This window comes from Euleptes europaea, chromosome 4 (assembly GCF_029931775.1).
Source record: "Euleptes europaea isolate rEulEur1 chromosome 4, rEulEur1.hap1, whole genome shotgun sequence".
Taxonomy (NCBI): domain Eukaryota; kingdom Metazoa; phylum Chordata; class Lepidosauria; order Squamata; family Sphaerodactylidae; genus Euleptes; species Euleptes europaea.
In genome coordinates, this window is record NC_079315.1 from 94,841,667 (window position 1) to 94,866,957 (window position 25,291).

Here is a 25,291-nt window from a genome sequence, read left to right on the forward strand (position 1 = left end):
TGAAAAGGGAGCCTTAGCAATCTGTTTTCTGTCACATCCCTCTTGCCAGGTGACTGAAGGAACCGCATTATCAGCTTCTCAGGCACTTGTTTGGCTTCAGCTACCTCTGCTGTGGAGAGCTGAGGAACAATAAATGCCTGTTACTTGAACTAACTGCTATTAGTACCCTACCCCCACCCCTACAACACCCTAATCCTCAGAATGCTATTAAGAACTCTTCTGCCAAAGTTCTCAATATATTTAATTTGTTCACACAACGGTTAAAACATCTCGGGTAATATGTTGCTCCTTTAGTTAAGGAACTGTCATCTTACTCAACCCAGACAGCTAAGAATGAATTTGTTATTAATTTTTAACTTGTATATGATCTAGCTAAAATGAGAAGTAATGCTAACATAAATTTGTAACTCAGATATTCAGAAGAAAGTCAGTTTGTTGATGATCAAACACATTGTTCTTGAGCACTTGACTAGAGGCATAACAATGACTACAGTGTTGAGTTTAAATTACAGCACAGAAACAACAGAATGAGATGATGCGGTGACAGCACACAATCAATTTAAACGAAGCTCTTGTCAGTAAAACAAACTTAATTATTGCATACAGCAAGTATACTTCAAACCATCCATTAAACACAAACTGACCAAATAACTTAGAAACAATATGTTGACAGCAAGTATTTCCTTCCATTTCAGACCTAACGTGATCTGGTTTCCCAAAGATTCAGTGCATTAATGTAATTTGCTATCACAAGGTGCATCTGAAGAGCCACATGGTTCTAGCTGACAGAATCATACAACAGCTTATTGCAAAACAAAACCCTACAATTAGAGTAAATTAAAACAGAACAAGAACAAATCATGAAATTACAAGTATGTAGCATATTACTAAGAAAGCCAAATGATTAAGTTTGGTCATTAAGAAACTGCAGCAAACTATTAATTGGATTCCATACCCAATGGCTGAAAGCACCTCAAGCTTTTGTGCCAATTTTAACACAAAACCAGCTACTCACTGAAAAACCTTTCCAGATGTGCTATTTTTTGCAAATCCTACAAAGGCAGTGTGCTATAACAGGTATCCAATCTAATCTAACATGTGCCCACAAACGTCACAATTGCTGTGCTCCACAAGCACGTGACCAGATTCCCACCCTAGCTGTTGGGCTCCTATGTTTTTGATGCCTGCTTCCAACTTTTCTTCCTCTCATTATTATTATTGAGAGATGACAGGATTTCAAGGATTAAAGTGGGCTCTCTCACCACAGGTTTATGTGGAGAATCCAATGGAAATAAATTGTTTAGAACAGTGAGTCAAAGAGCAGTTGCCATTATAGAATTTCTCAGGTACCACCTAACAAGTGGCCAAATCAAGCTGGAGTACTATAGGCATCGGTTAGCAGAGCATTTTAAATCAACCTACAATCACTACAACATGCAGTCACAAGAAGTGACACTTAAATAATCAAACCTTCCCAGATAGCAATAGTCTCACAACAAAAGTCCCAGTCTTCAAAAATCAGTTTTCTCAAGTAGAGAAATCTTAAATCTTTGACTTGCCAGGAGAAGAGTTGGTTTTTATATGCCGACTTTCTTTACCACTTATGGAAAAATCAAACTGGCTTACAATCACCTTCCCCTCCCCACAACAGACACCCTGTGAGGTAGGTGGAGCTGAGAGAGTGTGACTAGCCCAAGGTCACCCAGCTGGCTTCATGTGGAGGAGTGGGGAATCAAACCCAGTTCTCCAGACCAGAGTCCACTGCTCCAAACCACTGCTCTTAACCACTACACACTGCCTCTCCGTTAACCACAGCTAACAAACTGGGACCATGTCTCAGAGATTCATGTTCCCTCCTCGCGGCCCTTGCCTTCCTGGGAGCAAATTCCCACCACCTCCTTAACTGTGGTTGACCAGTCCACTGATGTTAAACCTGATGTTAAACAGCAGTAAATGCTAAGCACAATTTCTGTTAATCCAGGACCTCAAAAAAAAAAAAAAAAAAGGAAAAAAAAATTTAAATGACTTTATCTCCTTGACATATCTGGAGTAACAACATTTCTAAAAATCCACAACAGTGCAATTATGAAAGAAATAAAAAAAGATTTAAACAGGCAGTTTGCAAGGCTCCTTCCACGCCACTGGCATGTGCTGGGGCTCCACCATCCTGTCCCTGGTTTGAGGGAGGCTACCGCCAGGGGGTTGCTTCACTTGGTTCCTCCCCCTCCATGTTGTGCTCAATTCCTAGCATACACCCTGAACTGCCCAACAACTTCCTCCTCAGCTTGTTCCCGGCACCACCATTTTAAGGGCAGTTACCCCATCCAATCATTCCCCAGTTCTTCCCCTCCAACCTTCCTGGATGAGGCATGGCTTCCCCGGCTATTGGCACCTATTCGTCCATCTGCCCGACTGCCCCCGTTGGCTGTCCCTTCCTGGGCTTGGGGGATGTCCACCCCTCTGCCCCATTCTTGTCCCACCCACACCCTATCCCTACCTAAGCCAGTCACCCCGCTTGTTCCTGTAAGAAGGGATTGGGCTGGCACTACCTCCTGCTCCTAGGTGGCGGAGCCAACTGGGGCCTATTCCTGGCTGGCGCTGCTCCTGTGACACCAGGTGATGATGTCACTGCCTTCTCTTGGCTGGGACGTCTCTGTGAGGAGCTCTGGGGCTGCCCCCCTCCTGTTGCTGCTGCTGGCATTCTGGCCTTTCTTCCCAACGGTGTTGCTCTGGCCAGGTGGATCCCAGCCCTGCTCCACCCATCTTGCGGCCTCTTTGACTCTTGGGGGGAGGGGGGCTCATCTCATTCACACCTGGACAGGTTGAGTCCAGACCCGGCACTGGGAGCCCAACCAGGCCAGAAACAGGGCTGTCTCTGGATGCAGTTATTAACTTCCTGCATATTCCCTGCCACTGTATGTTACTCTAAATAAAAACATCTTTACTGTCAAGCCTAGACTCTGTCATATTTCTGGAGGCCAGAGTTTCCAAAGTTACCGAAAGTATCTACCTGCATGCCCTCCCCATTGTTATATGGAGAGCATTACCAAGAGGCCACCAGTTGCACCTGCAGAAACAGAGATGGGATAAAGCAGACGAGGCAGGCTTACAGTGTCCTAGATCCCAAGGTATGGCTGAAAGGAAGGTTCTCTGTATTTTCGGGGAATGGCCATGGTTCAGGGACAGAGCACATACCTTGCTTGCAGAAAGCTCCAGATTCAATCTCTGATATCTTCAGTTAAAGGTTCTCAGTAGCAGGTGCTGAGAAAGACCTTTCCTTGAAGACATGAAGCTTGCCTTATATTAAATCAAACCATCAATCCATCAAGGTCAGTATTGTTTACTCAGACTGGCAGCCTGGCTCTCCAGGATCTCAGGCAGAGGTCTTTCATACCACCTGCGACCCGGTCCTTTTAATTGGAGATGCCAGGGGTTGAAACTGGGACCTTCTGAATGCCAAACAGATGCTCTGCCACTGAGCCATGGTTCCTCCCCTTGCCTTACAGCAATTGCCTGTTACAGTGGGCAATACCAAGGTAGATGAACCAATGGTCGGACTTGGTATAATGCAGATTCATATGTTCACATGATATAGCAACCTTGTTGAAGCTGAGCAAACAGGGGACTGGGCTGCATCTGCCATAAGGGCAGGATATAAATGCAGTAAATAAGTAAAACTGAAAATTACATTTTCAAAAGGCAAAAGGCATACGCACTTCACAAATCTTCTACAAAATACAAAATTTTCCTGAAGATTATATGTGGTCAATGAAAAACAAATATTTGCCAACTTTTATCTTAGAACTGAAAAATAAAAATCCTAAAGTGCCTTGATTGGTCTCTCTTTTTAAAATTCAAAATAGTGGGATCCTTTAGTTAACCTGTAATTCAAACAATATTGTTACATAACTAAGCACTTTACATTTATCAATACATTTAAACCACTTAATCCAAATGAAACTTAAGCTCTTCTAACTTTTCCCTGGATTGAAGTACTAGGAGGAATAATCAACATACATGTGAAAGACAAAGAGCTGTGTGTGTGTGTTAGGTGCCGTCAAGTCGCTGTAAGTTACTGAAAACACACCAGCTTTTTTTAGTTCTGACTGATTTTATCACAAGGTTCTTCCTGAGCTGCATAGATGAACAAGACTAGTAAGCCACTTTTCTTATTAAGAAGTAAATCATAAACCTGAAGCATAGCTTTTCAATTCATGTGTGTGTGTTAAGTGCCGTCAAGTCGCTTTCGACTCATGGCGACCCTATGAATCAAAGTCCTCCAAAATGTCCTATCTTTGACAGCCTTGCTCAGATCTTGCAAATTGAGGGCTGTGGCTTCCTTTATTGAGTCAATCCATCTCTTGTTGGGTCTTCCTCTTTTCCTGCTGCCCTCAACTTTTCCTAGCATGTCTGACTTTTCTAGTGACTCTTGCCTTCTCATAATGTGACCAAAATACAATAGCCTCAGTTTAGTCATTTTAGCTTCTAGGGTCAATTCAGGCTTGATTTGATCTATAACCCACTGATTTGTTTTTTTGGCAGTCCACGGTATCCGTAACACTCTCCTCCAACACCACATTTCAAAGGAGTCTACTTTCTTCCTGTCAGCTTTCAATTCATACATAGGTTATAATACTGACACTCACCAAGAAGAGCAGACATGTTCTGAAAAATTCGCAGCAGCTCTGGAGTAAGGCAGGGACTATTCTCTAATGTTACTAGCCTAGTGGGAAAAAATATAGTATCATCAGTCCACACTCCTTTATCTTTAATCTAAATATTAAGGCCAATTTTGCCTAACATTGGTGAAGTTTCCTAAAATCAACAGAAGCAAATAAATCAGAGCATTCCACTCTGGTCATCTTTCAAAGTCAGTTGTTTCCAAATTTGCCATTCATATTTATTATCACAATATTTTAAACAGGTTAAAATGTTCAGATGTTCATAGTGGGTTTTTTTTTTTAATCAGTGACAAAATCTGAAGTGGTAGGCAGAAAACTGGTAAAAGGGTAGCACAATGGTGAAGTACTACCATATTACCAAGCAATATACCTGATGCTGTTCTATAATTAATGTGCTTTAAATATATCCCATAAACCTTTCCTATACTGTTTTGTTCCTTCCTCATATTCACTCTTCTTTTTTTTAAGGCACTGTTCTCTCTGTTCACCATAGTTCTGCCTCTTAACTAAAACATTAATCCCTTTGCTCTGTACAACAGCTAGAAACTATGGATATGTAATGTTCAACTGAAGTGATAGATTTCTCACCTTTTCTCTGAAAAATGTCACTTTTGCCGGCATATACGCTATTGCACAAATGACAACTAGAATGGATACAGCTTTCCCAGGTGTGGTTCACAGACCACTGGTTCAAGAAATTCTTAATAAGGTCTCTGGCATTCATCTTAAACTATTCCTGGACTGATACAGCAATGCTTATCCTCAGGAAATTGAAGGCAAAGCTGTCTTTTTAAAGATATAGTTCAGGAGTTACTGGTCCATAAAACAGTCATGCTCCTGACACTATTTATTTAGTGGAAAGATGGGGTACAAAGCTAAAATTATGCATTACATTATTCTAAAAAAAATTAATAGATGCACATATGAGATCTGGTAATTCCATAAGAACGATTATATCAAATCAATATGTTGGATGGCAGGAACAACACAAAACTTCCTACCTCTTAAGGGCAGTGGAAAATGTATAAAGCCCAGGACTAACACCAGTGTATCATTCTGGAGCAAAAACTAGAGCCACAACATTTGTTCACGATTCTTTTCAGGGATACTAAACTTAGGCTGTTTCAGCACTTGTATTCCCAGTGATGTATTAAGAGTTTTAAAATGTTATAAAAAATACTGTTTGCACTTTCTATGTATTCCCACCGATGTATTAAGAGTTTGAAAACGTTATAAAAAATACCGTTCGCACTTTGTTTGGCTCCTTTAGCTGTGAAGACGTCTTCCAACCATTTATAAGCCGTGGTATCCAAAAACCCTTTTAAAGCGATGTTTTTTATAACATTTTCAAACTCTTAATACATCACTGGGACTACAAAGTGCAGTAACCCCACTAGTCTGACACCTTTACTTATTTCAATGTGCCAGCAATACATCAAAGACTTATTTTTAAAGACATGTACATAAACTAATTTGTCTTCTGCTTTGAATCTAAAAACTAGCACCCCGTTCACTGGAAAAAGTAGTAATGCTAGTAGAGTAATTGAACACGGTTAACTCATCATATGTATTTTATAACCCAAATTTAAAAAAACTAGTTTTCCTCTGGATAGTGACACAAAAGGAAGCACGCTTACCACAATTCTAATCCATCTTCTAGAAGATATACATGTGGGGGCTGCGAAACATCAGTGCTTAGCTGAATAACTGGGAGTAGGAAAGAATAAAGGTTCTTGCTATCTGCTCCTAAGCCCTAAAGAAATAATAAAACACATAAACATTTGTTGCTGCTTCTTTTACGAATGGAAGTAATACGTTATTGCAATTTGAAAGGTTTCAGAACAGAATGGTGCAACTAAGCACTATAAAAAGAAAACAGGCAACTCTGAATAAATAAAATAGGTGGGTTTTTCCTAAGATCCTGTTGCATAGGGATTTGAACCCGGAATCTCAGGGCCAAGTTATGATACTGTCAAGATCCAAGTCTAGATATGGAAAAGACTGGTTAAATGACTTTCACTCTTTGCAAGGGAACACCAAAGACTCCATACTGTGATTCTACATCAAACCTAAAGGGGTCTAATTAGCAAGTGGCCAAAAATGTATAAATCTATACTCAGCAGCCCTCATTTCTTCCAATGTAGGAGACTGGACACTGAAATAAGGAAGGATGGTATATTATGAGAGGCAAGAGAATATTATCTCCAAGAACAGAAGTTACTACAATGCATCGAGTTTGCTTTCTTCTTAAAATACCCTCTTCTGATTCACTGATGGAAGCCTGGAAAAATTAAGGTAAAGTATAAAGAGAAAAGAAATGCCTTTGAGCACATGCAGGATTCTTCCTCTTACAAGGTGAAAAACTGTGGTGTTCAGCTTTCCCTGAGCTGCAAGGGCATATGCTTGCCAGGAAACCACACAATCTGCTAAGAAAGCCCTCCCATGTAAACCTCAATTCTTGAAAACAGAATAATGGGAATGAGCCATAAGGGAAGTATGCTATGCGTGCTCAAGGCACGTCCCCCCATCCTTTATGATATATTACATATTCCAGGTCTCACACCTATTGCTGGATAATTTCATGGCTGAGTTCTTAAATGGTAAAGGTAAAGGTCACCTGTGCAAGCACTGGGTCATTCCTGACCCAAGGGGTGACGTCGCATCCCGATGTTTACTAGGCAGGCTATGTTTATGGGTTGGTTTGCCAGTGCCTTCCCCAGTCATCTACACTTTACCCCCACAGCAAGCTGAGTACTCATTTTACTGACCTCGGAAGGATGGAAGGCTGAGTCAGCCTTGAGCCGGCTACCTGAAACCAACTTCCGTTGGGATCAAACTCAGGTCTTAGAGGACAAATAAAGTGAGGACCCAGGAAATGTAAAACAATTAACAGCATTCCTGTAGATATTGTATACACTGATATATTTTCAAGGATTTGTTGGATCTTATCATATGATCATGGATCGTATGAAGCTGCCTTACAGTGCATCAGAAGATTAGCCTATCAAAGTCAGTACTGTCGAAGGCTTTCACGGTCAGAGTTCATTGGTTCTTGTAGGTTATCCGGGCTGTGTAATTGTGGTCTTGGTATTTTCTTTCCTGACGTTTCGCCCGCAGCTGTGGCAGGCATCTTCAGAGGAGTACTCCTCTGAAGTACTCCTACTTCAGAGTACTCCTCTGAAGATGCCTGCCACAGCTGCGGTGAAACGTCAGGAAAGAAAATACCAAGACCACAATTACACAGCCCGGATAACCTACAAGAACCAAAGTCAGTACTGTTTACTTTGACTGGCAGTGGCACTCCAAGGTTTCAAACAAAGGTCATTCACATTATGTACTAACTGATCCTCTTAACTGTTGATACTGCAGATTGAACCAAGGACCTTCTGAAAGCCGATGCTCCACCACTGAGACATGGCCTCAAGGTTACTGTTTAAATGTGACTAATTGTACATTTAATTTGCTATAATGAATATGATTCTATCAGAGGCAAGTGAGTTCCAGCCAGAGCTGAGGGAGAGCAGCTGCTCAGCCCTGCCCTCCTCTCTGCCTGAGGCACTACAAGAACTGTGGCTTTCAGGAGTCTGATGCTGCCACCAGAGAGGAGAGTTTCAGCCAGAGCTGAGGGAAAGCAGCTGCTCAGCCCTGCCTCCTCTCTGCCTGAGGCACTACAAGAACTGTGGCTTTCAGGATGCTGCCACCAGAGTCTGATGCTGCCACCCACTATATTTTCTAGAACTCACCCTCTGAAGGGCTACCCTTTGGTGCCACTCCACAGTGGTACTTTATCAGAGATGGGTATTGTGAGGGGAAATCTGCCCCAGAAATGGCTACTGAGCAACAGCCCAGCATCCAAGAATGGCTACCCCTTGGGTGCAGCTCCTCACCCAGATTAGGGGAGCTAATATATTTTCAAACTGTTCCTTCACATCAGTGGCTTCAGAGATGCTGGGCAGGAGATATAAAGCTGCCTTTATAGTCAATCAGATCATTAGTTACTATTATTGCCTTAATGAATCAGTCCTTTCCTCAGGTTTGGGTATTTCAGCCACTGCTGCTGTAGCTGTGAAGTCTGTTGTCTTGCTGTAATGTGAAGCAGGGATGAACCCTTCAAGTCTACAGTTCCATGACTCGGAGGTCCTACACCAGCAAGAATCCTTGTTAACTTTTCTTTATGATCAGATTACAGTCATTGAGGAAATGTAAGCATTTATGAGCTCCATGTAAGAATCAGAGCCTTTAGTCCCCTTCCTATCACGGAACCAGTAAACTTGCTTTCTAGCTTCTCTTACCTATTTGGACATTTCTAATTTTTACCAGCATACTGAACATATATGGACATATGAAGCTGCCTTATACTGAATCAGACCCTTCGTCCATCAAAGTCAATATTGTCTACTCAGACCGCCAGCGGCTCTCCAGGGTCTCAGGTCTTTCACATCACCTACTCATCTGGCCCCTTTAACCGGAGATGCCGGGGATTGAACCTGGGACCTTCTGCATGCCAAGCAGATGCTCTACCACTGAGCCACAGCTCCTAGTACGCAAGCTAACACTAAAATAAAAGATGCAGATATTGTACCTGGACAAGGTGAATTAGGGTAGTAAGGATAGCGCATCTCAGCATATTGTGTTCTTCACTTTGTTTCCAAAGTAGAGGTAAATATTGAACCAAGCATCCAACATATGGTCGTATCTGTAAGGAATATAAAAGTGATATTTTTAAAAAACATTGCTTCTAAAATGAAACAAAATATCAGCTTTTATAACGATAAAGAAGAAGAAGAAGAGTTGGTTTTTATATGCCGACTTTCTCCACCACTTAAGGGAGAATGAAACTGGCTTACAATCACCTTCCCTTCCCCTCCCCACAACAGACACCCTGTGAGGTAGGTGGGGCTGAGAAAGTGTGATGAGCCTAAGGTCACCCAGCTGGCTTCATGTGCAGGAGTGGGGAAACAAGTCCAGTTCACCAGATTAGCATCCACCGCTCATGTCGTGGAGTGAGGAATCGAACCCAGTTCTCCAGATCAGAGTCCACCACCCCAAACCACCACTCTTAACCACTACACCACGCTGGCCTAGGCAAATTGGCCCAACCAGAACTTAACCCTGCAGAAAGGGTGCAGAGGTAAGGACAGGAGCTCAAGGAGCTGGCAGAATAACTCAGGCTGGAAAGGAAGCCCAGCACCTAGGCAGGAGCAGGTGGAAGTGATGAGAGGTGAACTGGCCAGGGTACAAGGTGGTGGTTAACCTCTGGAACTATAAATAAAAAACTAAGCAATTAAAGGGCAACCTATAAATTTCCAGTATGCTTGCTGTTCTTTGGGATTGTGGAAAGAAGATGGCATCCTCTCGCTCCCCAAAGGAATGAGGTTCCTGTCCTGGGGGCTTCACAGGTCTAAAGCAGGAAGGGGGAATTGGTGGAAACTGCCAGGTTAGTCTAGAACCATCTTAATGTGCGTGTGTGCGGTAAGTGCAAGATTGCTATACACACAAGACAGATGGTATCATGTGCACAGAAATCAGCATGTGCACCGAGGGATCTGGCACAAGCATGCTGTTTCCCCAACCCCAACCCCCAGCCAATGTGCAAGTGCCAGCTTGTGAGAATGGACTGTGTGCATATAGGATCCATACTTGGCCCTGTAATCAGAAATGTTGAAAAGACAGTGTTCCCTATCACAGTGACAGAGCTTAAGCACGTATGCTTCCTAGGCTCCCTGCTCATAAGCTAGCGACTGCACATAGGCAGAGATGGAGATACCATGCTTCTCGATGTGTGAAATCAATGTTTGCAATATTGTATGTAGAAAGCCAGTTTTTCCTCTTGGGGTGTTCAGGAAAAATCACACAAACAATGCTTGAGGGGGGGGGGGAAATCTGCTAATTGGCTTGTACAAGATTGAAAACATCATAAAAACTGACAAAGTAATAAATGTATGTAGCACAAAGAAAAGGAGTGTATCTATTGCAGTTATACAGATCATCTCACCAATTTATTCAAGGTTCTGTGGTCCTGTAAATTTAAAAGCATAATGGGAGAATTTTTCAAGTTACCTGCATATTGACTCTTTCAATTACACAAGAGAGAACATGAAGAACGTGCATCTTTGTGTCGCATTCTCTAACTTCTTGAAGTAGCTGAAAGAGCAGAGTAAACATGGATTCCAGATACTGCAAGAAAAACACAACAGTAACTTGTGTTAATGAGGCCACCAGTAGAGATGTTCAATGATCTTTCTTGAGACCTTGTGAAATACAGGCCCCGGTAGCTCTTCTGTTCTGTATTCTATGACACCATGATTCAAAGTCCCACAACATCCAAAGCTTCCTTACATGTCTGCTCCTCTAATTCTAACTGCACATAATTTCTTCCTGTTCCTAGGCTCTACGTGAGGTTTTGTTGCAGCTCTCTTTTCCTTCTTCATCCTCAACTTCCTGTCCTCTTTCTCCCCCTGAACTCCCTTTTCTCTACCCTTCCTTTCTGTGCCCCCCACCCTTCTTAATTTACTGCCCATCAGTTTTAAAATATCTGAAATACAACAGAACTGGAAATGGCTCGATTCACTGAAGAAGCTTTTATGGTCCTTGTTTTACAGTCTTGATAATATTTATCAGTCGCCCACAGCTACAAAATTCCTCTTTGCTTCTGAGTAGCATGTTATAAATCAAAACTTGCAAGAGAAGAACGGCTTCAGAATGCAAGGAAATGTCTCCACAGCCCAAGTCACAGCCCTGCTGAGAACTCACCATTACAATCCTGTTATGTAATCATAATGTGGTCTGCAGAAGCAGCAGAACACATTTAAGAGATTTTACAACTGACTTCCAATATTTTATTTTTATCTCTACTCCTTCAATAAATGCATTAAATTAATGTTTAAGTCAAAGGTTCTCAGCATGTGAAGATTTAAGGAACTTCAAATTTCACTCCTCGGTAAGAAATCACTGGTAAATCCAAGAGGAGGGGCTACTTTAATTTTAACCATATGCCTTGCTTCTGAATTAAGTGCTTTTCAGAAAGTAATGCTGTAGCACCAGCATTATGAGCATCAGAAAATCCCAAAAAAGGAACATTAAACAAACGACGTGGCAGCTTTTGAAGTTAAAATACCACCACACCCTCCTCCCCTTTACCGTTCCTTCAGCTGAATTATTCATCTGCACTTACAAAGAAAAATACTTACTGGTAAAAACTGGTCAGTTCGAAACTCAAAATCATCCACGGGTAACATGAAGTTAAGAAAAATTGAGATCTCTGCTGTTCCAGAGTACAATAATGGGTATTTTGAAGCAGACAAATCAAAATATTTTCAGTGATGAATAAAATCAGAATACTTTCAATAAGAAAAAAAGGATATTCAGTTTCAGAGTAGTAGCTGTCTCAATACGGACCTGAAAGGGAAAAAAAAACCTTGAAGTGCCATGTTGTTTAGTATATTCCCCCCCAAAAAAATTAATATGCCTTCCAATATGCAAAATTTATATTTCTCTTTGGGTTTACTTTTACCTAGCACAGTCACACAAAAGAACCATTTTCAATAATGCAGAAATTTTAATCAGAATTTCATCTATCATGTTAAAAACTTGTTTAGACTTTCTTTTTGCTATATAACTCCTTAAATATCTTCCTAGATACCTTTCAGCATCTTTCCACTCTTACTTCAGCTTGGCATATAAATTTAACTCATGTATCATATTTTAATTAACCCAAAATTAATAATATTGAAGAGCTATGCATAAGTGAACCTGAAACATGCATTCAACTTTTGAAGCTGAGGATAAAGCGGAAGTTTATTATTTTACTTGGTATTTAATTATACCATGGCTAAGAAAAGGCAGAAAAATTTAATATTGTACAATAAGCCTATGACTGAAATTATTCAATGCAATATGGTTTTGCTTCAGACTAATATGCCCTGCAGTTGTGCATCTTATCTCCCTTATTAAAATTTTAGCCTTTTTCAAGACATTCCCCCCTTTTCTTTGAACTATCTGCCAGTCAGAACTACCGACTCAGCAGCTTTGATTGCGTTATCACTAAATTTATAAATGTTATTTCATACCAGATCATGAAATGGTGATAGTTTACTCAGTTCTTAAAAACAAAGAACAATTAACTATTGTCCTCGCAGATGGACCAAGGTTCTAAGGTATACTAAGCATTAAATAAAATATGATATATGAAAACTGATATAGAGACCTCTTATCACTGCAAAACCATGCAGAAGGAAACAGCTGTCCAAATAAAGTCTACTAATGCATTTTAATAATGGACAAGCACTCTTCTGAAAGGTCTCTTATTTTTAACACACCTTATCTAATGAGATACATTGCATGCATACAATGCACCCATCAAATGTTGACTGATTTATAGATTCTTGTGTGTGTAATGTACTTGAGGTTTTGTATACTGAGTTTCATTATTTTCATGTTTTGATGTATAACGTTATAATATGATATTTAATTTTTCATTCTATAACACATAGATGGTTGATTCCAGAAGCTCTATTGGTCATGGAACACTCCCTCACCTTACTATAGTGAACCGGAACACTGTGATCATTCCCAACTGAATCTCCTTAGAAAGATCATTGCAATCTCATTTGAATTCTGTACAACCAGAGTGGACACTTCAGATGAGACTCAACTGATCAAGCCCAGGTCTGGATGGAAAATCCTTCTCTCTCCCAAACTCACTTACAAGTACTAGTAACTTTTCCTCTCTTGCAGACACTAGTTTGGACAGGCAGGCAGGCAATCTGTATACTGGTGAAGCAGAAAAAACACTGTACACACTGGGCAACAAATGCCAACAAAAGGAAAAATCTTCAAGAACTGAAAGGAGGAGAAACAGAATCTCCAGAGCAAAAAAGGTCACAGACTTCTTCAAAGAGCACGATGAGTATCGAAGAAGAGGTGAGTGGTAGGGAAAATGTCCCAGGTCGCCCTCCCGCCCAGGCTGTCCCGACCACCCCAGACCTCAGCAACAGCCCCCGAGGGGGGGGGGGAAGGGCCCGTGAAACCCCACTCACTGGGGAAGGAGTCGGGAGGGGCGGCAAGCAGAGGCAGGCCCGAGTCTCCTCCCCATGCCCCGGCAAATGGGCCGAAAGCCCCCACAACCACCGATGGCCCCGCTCGTCAGCTGGCGAGCGAGGGAAGAGGCGTGGGCAGACCCTGCCTAGCAATCGGGGTGCAGCAACAGCCGCAGTGCTGCAAGGCACCTGGGCTGGTCAGCGAGCCGGGGCCCTGGGAAGGCTCCAGAAACCCCACCCATCAGCTGGCAGGCGGGGGGAGCACAACAGGGGAAGAAGGCCCCAGGGTGGCAACCGGGCCAATGCGGCTCCCGCCCCAGCAGCCAAGGGGAGGCAATGGATGGGGTTGGGGATGGATCAGGCGCAGAGGAAAGGCGCCTGAAGGGAAGACCCACCCAGAGCACGACCGGCTCAGGGCGGGGGAAGAGCCAGGGCTGGGCAGAGACGAGGGCCGTGCCCTCTGGAAGGACTCTCCGAGCAGGGGAAGGAAGAGGAAGGAGGGAGGGGTCATTTGTAGCCTTGGGTCGAGGCAAATGGGGCGGAGCACAGGTGGCGGAGTATAGAGCAGCATGGGTGGAGGCCAATGAGGATGGCTGGTGAATTACGCTCCCTGCTTCTAGAGAGCTAGCAAGCTGGCCAGCTCAGGGGAGGAAGGTTCGTCCTCCTCCTCTGAGTGGTTTGAGGCCGAGGAAACCCTACCTGCAAGGGGTTGGGCTCAGCCAGGTGGTGCCTCGATGGGGGAAGTCTCGCTCGAAGGTGCAGTGGCACCAGCAGGGGCGCAACACGTGGTGGAGAATGCGGGCACTGGGGGCGTGGTGATGAAAGCAGCGCCCCATATCCCTGCTCCCCCAGGGTGGAAACCTGCCCTCTGCCCTCCTACGTTGACTGTGAGGTCAGCTCTCCGGGATGCTTACCGGTGGAATCACCCCACTTTACCCAAAAGTAAGACCATCGTTGACCGGATAATCTTGGAACAACTCTTGCTGGTGATACCCCCTAAGGCCAGGGACTGGATCCAGTGCAGCAAACCAGCCACCTTGGAAGAGGCCATGACACTACTCGAGAACATAACCCCAGTAGAACCTCGTGACATGTCCAAAGAGGGTGTGCAAGGAGAACCTCGAATCCAGATGGGTATGGAACCAGTGAGGGGGGGTCGCAAGACTGGCACCTCGATTTCCTCTTGCCAGTGGCTCCCGGCTTCGGGCTCCACCTCCCGGTCTAGTGCCTAGACCCACCCCAGAAGAAGGCCGAAGGCTGGCCGGGCGAGAAGATGGCACCCCGAAAGACAGCAAGGGGATAGGACACTGTTTCATGTGTGGGCAGTGGGGCCACTACCGCCGTGATTGTCCACTCATGGAGTGCGACCTGGGGTGGGAAGAAGCCTTACAAGCCAGTTACCCCACGAGATGAGGAGAGGGGGCCCTGGTGCTCCACCAGATCCAAGGGCAACAGATGCATGCCCTGGTCAACAGCGGCTCCTCGATCTCTATGGTGAGGTCCCAGCTCCTCCCCGCCAAGTTGAAGGTGGTACGGGAAGCCGTAGTGGCCTGCTTCCACCAGCACACGGAGAGGTACCCGGTGGTCAAGATAAGGGCCCGGTGGAATAACCATGAGTATGAGATGGAAGTAGCCTGAGTGCCACAACTCCTATATCCTGCCTTAATTGGCCGGGATGCCCCCTGTTTCCGCAAGATGATGCAACACCTGAGCCAGACAAGCATAGAGGAGGTCGCGGCCTGAACTTTGGCAACTGAGGGTGAACCTCAACCGGGTACATTGGCTGACCCACAAGGCCCCGGGACCAGGCAAACGGCGGCAGGTATGAAGGACTTACAGTGGGAAGGGGATCCGGCCTTCAAGGAACGACAGGACCAGGACCCGACACTGGACGCCCTAAGGCGGATGGTAGCCGTGAAAGACGGGATAATCCCCGATGCCCACCGAGCAGATCGGGTACCACAAATATCCTTTGAAAAGGGTTACTGGTATAGGGTGGTTTCGGAGCGGAGAGGGCCCGTACGCCAACTGTGGGTTCCCCAACCCTATCGGGGACGCGTGTTAGAATTAAGCCACGATCACTCCTGGGCAGGGCATCAGGGAGTAAAGATTACCCTGGCCCATATCCTAGCCCATATCCTAGCCCATATCCTAGCCCGCTTTTTCTGGCCCGCGGTTTCTCAGGATGTGAAAGCTTTCTGTAGGTCCTGTCCCCGATGCCAGAAGGGAGGAAACCTGGCCCCACCCCGGGTCCCGTTGCAACCCTTACCCATTATCTGAACCCCATTTGAGAGGGTGGCCATGGATTTCGTGGGACCCCTCCCTCGGACTGCCCGATGATTCCGCTTCATCCTTGTCCTGATGGATTATGCCACGCGGTACCCCGAGGCCATTCCCCTCCGTACCATGCAGGCGTCCGGGGTATGTCAAGCCCTAATCCACTTCTTTGCACAAGTTGGGCTTTCCCGAGAGATCTTGACGGATGGTGGCACTTCCTTTACAGCAGGGGTGGGGAACCTTTTTCCTGCCAAGGGCCATTTGCACACTTATAACTTCGTTCGGGGGCCATATCAGGTGTAGATGTCCTGGTGCGCGGGGGAGAGGCTAGGGTTGCCAGGTCTCCAGCCACCACCGGGAGGTTTAGTATTCAAAAGAAAACCTCGTGCTTAAATAATTGGAATTAAGCAACAAAGTAAGCACTGATGGCACACAATCTGATCATATTGAAACAAATCACTATAGGTCTAAGCCAAATGTTACACAATATATACACAATATGCTTAAGCTAAATAAAAAGTCTCAATTGAACAAAATAAACTCTGGGCGAACTTGCTTCAGTGAGTGAAATCCAAGCCGGGTAAAGAATCATCCCGGTGAGCACTCGTCTTGCCGAAGAACACACACTCCCAGCACTGACGAAGCGGGTATACAAAAGACCCGGAAAAAGGGTTCCGGAGCCTGAAGTGCAGTCGGGAGAATTGCAGGCGAGTGGAGCCTAGAAAACCTGACGGTTTGGGGCGAAGTAAGCCTGCTGGACCGGCAGTACGTGGACCAAGCCAAACTGCTTATGTGGCTTCTCAGGCAGGGAAAAAAACCTGCTTATCCCGAGATAACTTGCAATTCAATCGGATAGCGAAGGAAGGAAAGAGAGGGAGGGAGGCAGGCTTCCCCACACACACACACACACCCACACACACCCGCACTGGGATCTCTCTCTCTCACACACACACGCACTCACTCACCAGGCTGCACAGCGGCCCGGGGGTCTCTCACGCAAACACACATGCACTCACCGGGCTGCACAATGGCCCAGGGATCTCTCTTTCTCTCTCTTTCTCGCACACACACACGCACACACTCACTGGGCTGCACAACTGCCCGGGGATCTCTCGTGCACACACACATGCACTTACTGGGCTGCACAACGGCCAGGGGATCTCTCTTGCGCGCGCACACACGCACTCACCAGATTGCCCCGCTGCACGGGTCAGAGGCAAGCTAGGGGGGTGGGGAGGAAAGTTTGAGGCTGGCATGGCTGGAGAGCCAGCTTTACCTTTTGTCCTCAGCCTGGGGGAAAGCGAGGGGAAAGCCGTGTAGGGGCCCACCGAGCCGGCGGAGGGAGCGGCCAGTGGCAGGCAGGCGAGGGGGGAGATGGTGGCATAAGCTCCGGGAGCCCAAGCAGCTTTAAGTCGGAGAGTGAAGGGAGGGCCGCGTAGGGGCCCACTGAGCTGGAGGAGCAGGGCACGCCACCCACTAACCTAGAAACAGCCAGTGAGACAAAGGGGAGGGGGGCTTCCGGCCAAGCGCACTTTTTGGGCAGACGTTGTGAGTCTCTCCAGGAAGAGAGGAGAGTTGGGAAAAAGGACCCCACAGTCACTCAATTGGCAAAGCCCGAACTGCCAAGGAGAGAGCCTAGCTAGCGAGAGCTGGAGTGGCATGGCCCTGGAGCTCCTGGAATCAGCACGGGGGCCGGATAAAATGATCTCGCGGGCCGCATCCGGCCCGGGGACCGGAGGTTCCCCAGCCCTGCTTTACAGCTACAGTAACCCGACAATTGTGCCAAACTTTGGGGATCCGCCAAATCTTCACGACCGTAGCCCATCTGCAAACAGATGGGTTGGTAGAGCGGATGAACCAAGCGCTAAAGACCATGTTGAGGAAGTTAGCAGGGGAGAAACCTCAACAGTGGGACCTATACCTTGACCGCATTTTGTTTGCGGTATGGGAGACTCCACAGGCGTCCACAGGGTTTGCCCCCTTCGAGCTCCTCTATGGGAGGATACCCAGGGGGATCCTAGGAGTGATGGAGGATCAATGGGGAGGGGCGGAAGAAACAGAAGGGTAGGTAGCCTCTGAATATGTGAGGCAACTGAGGGAAAGGCTGGAGACCGCTAGGGAAATGGCTGGCCGCAACTTAGCAAACGCTCAGCGAAATCAGAAGACCAGGTACGACCATGCAACATAAGAACGGACCCTTGCTGAAGGAACCCAGGTGGTAGTGAGGGCACGAGTGTTTGGGCCCGGCATGGGGGGAGACCCATGGAGGGGCCCCTATAAAGTGGTCCGGGTGTTAGAGCCAGGGTGGTACCAAGTACAGTGTGGGCCTACCAGGAGACATCGTAAATGCCTCCACATAAACGACTTGAAAGAGTGGCACGCTCGTGGAGAAGAGACCCCAGAGGAATGCCAGTTGGGGCAAGACCCTCTGGAGCTACCCGAGGGGGAGCTTCCCTGGGAGTTGGACAAAGACAAGAGAGAAGATCCACAGATCGATGAGGCCCTTCGGCCCGACCAACAGGCCCAACTGAAAGAGCTGATTTGCCACTTACCTCTGGTCTTCTCCCAGACGCCTGGCAAGACCCACTGGGTATTGCATGCCATCAAGACCCTCCCCCGGGGCAAGTAGCTCGTAGCCCCTGGCGACCGCTACCCCGCAAACGGTGGACGGCTGTCAACCAAGAGGTAGAGAAGATGTTGGCCATGGGCGTAATTGAACCCTCCAAGAGTGCTTGGAGGAGTCCCATTGTGCTGGTACCGAAGCCGGACAGGAGTGTGCACTTGTGTGTAGATTACCGGGCGGTTAACGACATTGCCCTCTTTGATGCCTACCCTATGCCCCGAGCTGACATATTCATCGACCAGCTCGTGGTGGCCCAGTATATTTCCGCGTTGGATCTTACGAAGGGCTATTGGCAGATCCCGATGAGGGAGGAAGACAAAGAGAACACAGCCTTCGCCACCCCTACGGGTTTGTTTCAGTTCAGCCCTTTGGGCTGCCAGGGCCGCAGCCACCTTTCAACGATTGGTCGACCGAACCTTAGCACAGTGCCAGAACAACGCGATGGCGTACATTGACGACATAATCATCTACAGCCCAGATTGGGAGTCCCACCTCCAGCATCTGACCAATGTAATTCAGGCCCTGCATAAGGCCGGACTCAAGGCCAACCCTAAGAAAAGCCATCTAGGGTTCCGTGAGTTAAAATATCTGGGGTATCTGGTTGGAAGGGGAGAACTATGACCCTTGCCTGAAAAGGTGACATCCTTGGAAGCTGTTCCTCCCCCTCAGACCAAGAAACAACTCAGACGGTTCTTAGGCCTCGTCGGCTACTACGTGAAGTTTATTCCTCATTACGCCACCAGGGCCGGCCCCCTGACAGATTGTCTCAAGAAGTCCCAACCGAATCGGATACCATGGTCTCCTCAACAGGCCGAGGCCTTCCGAGACCTGCAGCGCGCTTTGACCGGCAACCCCGTCCTCCAAAATCCAGATTTTTCTCAACCGTTCTCTGTGTCCACCGATGCGTCCGAAACCGGACTAGGAGCGGTCCTGACGCAGGAGCACGGGGGGAGAGAACACCCCATACTGTTCCTCAGCCGCAAGTTAACCCCGGCTGAATGGAACTACGCAACGGTCGAAAAAGAGGCCCTGGCTGTTAAGTGGCCCGTGGGTTCCCTCCGATATTATCTGGAAAATAACCCGTTTACGTTAATCACTGACCATGCTCCCTTATTGTGGATGTCACGGATGAAGGATCATAATGCCAGGGTCTTATGGTGGTATCTCTCTCTGCTTCCCTTCAGTTTCAAGATCCTACACCGCCCAGGGAGGTTGAATGTGCTGGCCAACTACATGTCCGGGATCCATGAGGAGGACGTCCCCGACAAGCTCACAGAAAGAGGGGGGGGTGTCCCGGGTCGCCCTCCCGCTCGGGCTCCCGGGCTGTCCCGACCACCCCAGACCCCAGCAACAGCCCCCGAGGGGGGGGAAGGGCCCATGAAGCCCCACTCACCGGGGAAGGAGTCGGGAGTGGCGGCAAGCAGAGGCAGGCCCGAGCCTCCTCCCCATGCCCCGGTGAACATGCCGGAAGCCCCCGCGACCGCTGACGGCCCCGCTCGTCAGTTGGCGAGCGGGGGAAGAGGCGTGGGCGGACCCCGCCCAGCAATTGGGGCGCAGCAACAGCCACAGTGCTGCGAGGCCCCCAGGGCCGGTCGGCGAGCCGGGGCCCCGGGAAGGCTCCTGAAACCCCGCCCATCAGCTGGCAGGCGGGGGGGAGCGCAACAGGGGAAGAAGGCCCCAGGGCGGCAACCGGGCCAACGCGGCTCCCGTCCCAGCGGCCAAGGGGAGGCAATGGATGGGACGGGGGATGGATCAGGCGTGGAGGAAAGGTGCCTGAAGGGAAGAACCGCCCAGAGCACGACCGGCTCAGGGCGAGTGGAAGAGCCAAGGCCGGGAAGAGACGGGGGCCGCACCATCTGGAAGGACTCTCCGGGCAGGGGAAGGAAGAGGAAGGAGGGAGGGGTCATTTGTAGCCTCGGGTCGAGGCAAACGGGGCGGAGCACAGGTGGTGGAGTCTAAAGCAGCATGGGTGGAGGCCAATGAGGATGGCTGGTGAATTACACTCCCTGCTTCTAGAGAGCTAGCAAGCTGGCCAGCTCAGGGGAGGAAGGTTCGTCCTCCTCCTCTGAGTGGTCTGAGGCCGAGGAAACCCTACTTACAAGGGGTTGGGCTCAGCCAGGTGGTGCCTCGATGGGGGAAGTCTCGCTCGAAGGTGCAGTGGCACCAGCAGGAGCGCGGCAGAAAAAAACATAGCTAAGCTTCTGAATAGTGGAACGAGTGGATAAAATAAGTATTAAAACAGAACTGAATCCTGTGTCCTCAGTCCTAATCATATAATAATGCTATATTTAGCCAGATTCTCAGTGGAATCCAGCACAGCTACCCAAATAAAGATTGGGAGGCAAAGGTACACCAAGATGTAGGGCTGTATTTTAAATTGTCCTTACCCACAGATTATTTTGGGCACTCCTTTTCCAAATATCCAAATCAGGGATTTTCTACCCTGAACACTTCCCAGTCTTTTTCTACTCTGGAACTTTCTGGACGCAAAACAGAAGTTGAGCCATGGTCCCTCCCACAAATTCCAAAAGAGTTTAAATGTGTCCAGCTACAACTTTAAGGAATGACTAACATGGTCCTACAAAAATTTCCATAGGCTAAGCTTTAATTGACTCCAGACTATCAAAGATAACATAACACCCTATATAACATTACAATTTGGTCAAAAGCCCACACTGTCTGCAATTTAGAGAGGAATGGTGAAGTCATTATAATCAAGCAAAAAATATTTGTCAAAGAGAGTGATACATATACATACCACCAGGTCTTGGTCTTGAAGCAAATTACGGATTGCTTCATATAACATAGGCCTTAAATCGGACTTGAATTTCACAGAAATCCATTGTCCGATTAGCCAAATTACTCGTCGACGTATTGGTTTATACCTTTAAAAGGAAGACAATTATTGTTTGAGGACAGAACTATTAAAATTGAATCGAATTCAACAGTTTAAACGCCAATATCCTAAACACATCTTAATGGATTTAGTTTCTAGCCATAAATGCAAACATCTTTTGCTGCAATACTAGCTACTCATCTCCATACCCCATGTCTACTCTCCCAGCAACAGCTGAAAATACAGCAGAACATAAATTCCACATACCCATTTCTACATACAAAACATACAAAAAGCCTCCATAATTATTTAAGAGAGAAAAATCCTGCTTACTTAAGTTTAGCTCATTTAAAATATTCCAAGAGTGAGGTCTGGTGGATAAATCTGTGATAGCCACAGATTCAAAAGAAAGGTTTAAATTCAAAAGAAATATTTAAATATTTTCAAAAGCTCAAGAACTAAGTCCTCAGACAAATTTAACAACTGGTCAAGTATTTTCTGAGATATCAAGTTTGTTTTCCCAATTATAACAGTGTATCATCCGCTATGCAAGGTACTATGGAATCTGAATAATGCGCAAAACACTTCCAGATATCAGAATCTCAGCCTTTATGGCATGAGAATCTACTTCCACCATACAGACTTAAGCTGCAGTGGGGGGAAAATGCTGCTTATATTTGCAAGAGTATAGCAAATATTGGATGACTTCTGTGGCCCTGAACACAGCCTGTTCCTTCCCCTGACGCAGCAGAACTGCATACAGTCCACTGCAAATTATGGGAGGAAAATCAAGGGAGGCAAGAGCAGTCAAGGAAGATATTGTGGCAATACTTAATGTCACATCCAGACTCCAGAGACAGGGGACCAGCAGGCTGAAGAGTTCTATTCAACTCCAAACATGCACACTCTTATATAAAAAGTTGTACTAGTAAAAAGTATTTTATATTTCTCTCTGCAATCTTTCTTCTGAGAAAAAAAGAAAGCCACAGTTAACATCAACATTAAACCCGTATTTCTTGAATTCAGAAGTGTAATTAAAAAATGAAGATTTTATGGGGGGGGGGGGGTTAAGACCCAACCTGTTCTGAATCTTATTACCAAACATTACTGAATTTATTTCAAAAGCCAAGAAGTAAGAGATGTTAGTTGATTTACCTGTTATGAGTCACTTGCAATTCTGCTAGTAGCTGACTTTTAAACCACTGATCAAAATCCACACTGTCAAAAAGCTCATATGCTGCCAGTCCAACTGCATTATACACTGCAGGGGGGAAAGATGTGAATTTTTATTTCCTTTTTAAAAAAAACTACTTAATTCAAAATTCTGCAAAATGCCTCTATTCAATAGAAATTTTATTTACTATATTATGTATGAATTGAACACTAAGTAATCCTAAGTATGCGAAAGAAAATGTAAGAACTGACACTGAATACAATCATGGTCTATCTAGTGCAGCTTTAGATTACCAAAGTTGGTCTGCCTGTTGACTCAGAAAAAAAGGAATAGTGGAGTTAGCTATTCTTTCTTGTTTATTCCCAGCATCTTGCAGTCAAGCAATACACGGTCTCTGAATATGCAGGGTCTATTTAACAATCATGGCTAATCGCCATTTATATCAATTGCTTTTTAACTCATCTGACCAAGCTGTGAACATTTCTCCAATTACTCCTTTTTAAAAAGATATTTTATCTCCATTTCCCCTGAATAACCTCGTATATCTCTCTCTCAGAAACAGGTTTTAGGAAACAAAGATGAAAAATGACACACAGACTACTCTCTTGTTCTAGTTTTTGTGGCTAAACGACTTTAATGAATTATTCTGGCAGAATTATTTGGATATTGTTTCTCAGAATCCCATACTATCAAATAATGGCAATTATTGGAATGTATCAGAAAACATGCAATTACAGCCTGTTCATAAAAAAAATAAAAGAAACTGAATTTTACCAGCATCTTTAATCAGCAGTGTTTGGGTATGATCTACATTGGTGGGACCTGAAATAAAGAATAAGGAAAAAATTGGAATGCAAAGGTATAATTCAGGAAAAAAATTTTTTTTACAGACCAGGTGCTAGGAAATGGATTATGGAGAAGGTCTAACTCTGCACTGGCAGTTCCTACTATTATTGGTAGTAGAGTGAAGTTACCTATAAGTAAAAGATAAGACACTAAAATGGAGAGGGACTATTTCATTCATTTTAAGACTGCCTTCTCTCCCCATCTAAGGGCACAACCCATCTTATTCCATCCTCCATCCAGAAAGAAACCAGGAACACCAAGCTTATTTGGAACATGTTCTAGTATCTCTTCTTATGAATGTATGCTTGATTACAAATAAAACACCTAAAATCAAGTATCTAGAGAGCATTGCTCTCCTCCTTCATGAGATTGAAAAACTGGTGCTAGGGATTACCAGAGCCTTGTAGTCAGACTGGTAGGCTGGGGGTGGGGGTGGGGGGTGGAAAATTCACTCCAACTTCTCTCTTACACCAGTGGAAACTCTGTCAAGAAACTGTAAGGGTCTCTTACAATTTCTTGTAGGAATTATTCTTGGTTCAAGCTTGGCCTTTGACCAGGCCTGAATTAGAGTTGTAAAACTGGTATGCAAGGAGTGTGGGAATTGTTAAGGAGTATCCTTCCCCTCCTTGAGAGAAGCACAGCTGGAAACAATTTTACTGCTCCCTTCAGGCCTCAAGGCTGCAGTGCTAGGAGAATAACCCAGTAAAACAGGGGTTAGCGGGGGAGAAGGAGACCCAAGATCGTTATCAAGAAAACAGTTTATTTATTTGCAGCTGGACCCAGATGCCCTAACGGGCCAAAATCTCTGAGTCCCGATTATACTGGGGAAGAGATATTTATCCAAATTCAAGTTATGACGATACATCAACAAGTTATACATATTTGATTGTATTACAGACTGAAAGGCGACTCAGTACAGTTGCGGTTTCATCCAGTTTCTCCTATCATTGTTTATCGTTCACTCTGACACTCCATGACTCTTAGCCCAGTTACCCAGTGCACAGAGCAGGCTTGTAGCTAGGCAGAAATTCCTTCCCTGGCAGTCTGGAAGCCAATTATTACCGGGAGATCTCTGGGGTACTGTCACAATGTGTTGCTTCAATAAAATCACCTGGTTGAAAGGGAGGGTGATGGGCGAACAGCCGTCAGCCATCATTATCCACTTGGTAAAGGCAGAGGTAATTTCTACCTTGTAAATAAGATCAGCTGGCATTAATCCATGCCGTACAGGGATTGGAGTAAGGGCCCACCCATCCCTAGCTCGCAGGGAAATAAGACTACCCAAATGGGTCGGCCAAAGAGAGAGAAGGGGTGTGTGACCCTTGTGGGCTTGCATGCTCGAAGGACTTCACTGTGCTGCCTCAACCCTTCTAGGAGGAGATATACTCTCTTGCCTTGCTGGAAGCAATCCTGAAGTCAGCGTTGGGTGGACCCGTGTGATAGAACCCAGGAACGGGTAAATTCTGTGCATATTCAGAAGCCCTTGCTTTAATCTAAACCTTTGGTGTGAGCTAAAACCTTTTTTTAGTTTTGTTATTTTAAATGCTCCAACTTTCGTATGTTTTATTTGGAACTATGTGCTAAGTTACAATAAAACTCCTTAAAGTATAAAGGCTCCTTGAACTCTACTAAGCTCTAAGCTGATTCTAGTTGGCTTGACCAGGCTACACACTACCAAAAACTATACGTTTGTTGTCACCCAGCCTGCAAGGGTGTTACTCTGCAGGGCTGGTTGCCGAGGCAACAGGGAAAAGGGGTGCTCTTGGCCCCTGGTCTGAGGTGTCCCTAAAACAGGGACTGGTGGCAGTACTACCT

At 45.8% G+C, this 25,291-nt stretch overlaps 1 protein-coding gene across 1 annotated transcript in view; it reads right to left on the bottom strand.

Annotated features, from left to right (window-relative positions):
* The window catches only part of IPO11 (importin 11), a 104,999-nt gene that overhangs the window by 48,620 nt on the left and 31,088 nt on the right, over positions 1-25,291 (bottom strand). Inside the window, exons 13-21 of the mRNA XM_056848663.1 lie at positions 23,405-23,452; positions 22,612-22,717; positions 21,379-21,505; positions 12,047-12,080; positions 11,873-11,913; positions 10,743-10,859; positions 9,265-9,378; positions 6,320-6,435; positions 4,647-4,723 (exon numbers count right to left, since the gene is read on the bottom strand). Coding sequence (XP_056704641.1) covers positions 4,647-4,723; positions 6,320-6,435; positions 9,265-9,378; positions 10,743-10,859; positions 11,873-11,913; positions 12,047-12,080; positions 21,379-21,505; positions 22,612-22,717; positions 23,405-23,452 — 780 coding nt within the window. The remainder of the gene's footprint in view (positions 1-4,646; positions 4,724-6,319; positions 6,436-9,264; positions 9,379-10,742; positions 10,860-11,872; positions 11,914-12,046; positions 12,081-21,378; positions 21,506-22,611; positions 22,718-23,404; positions 23,453-25,291) is intronic.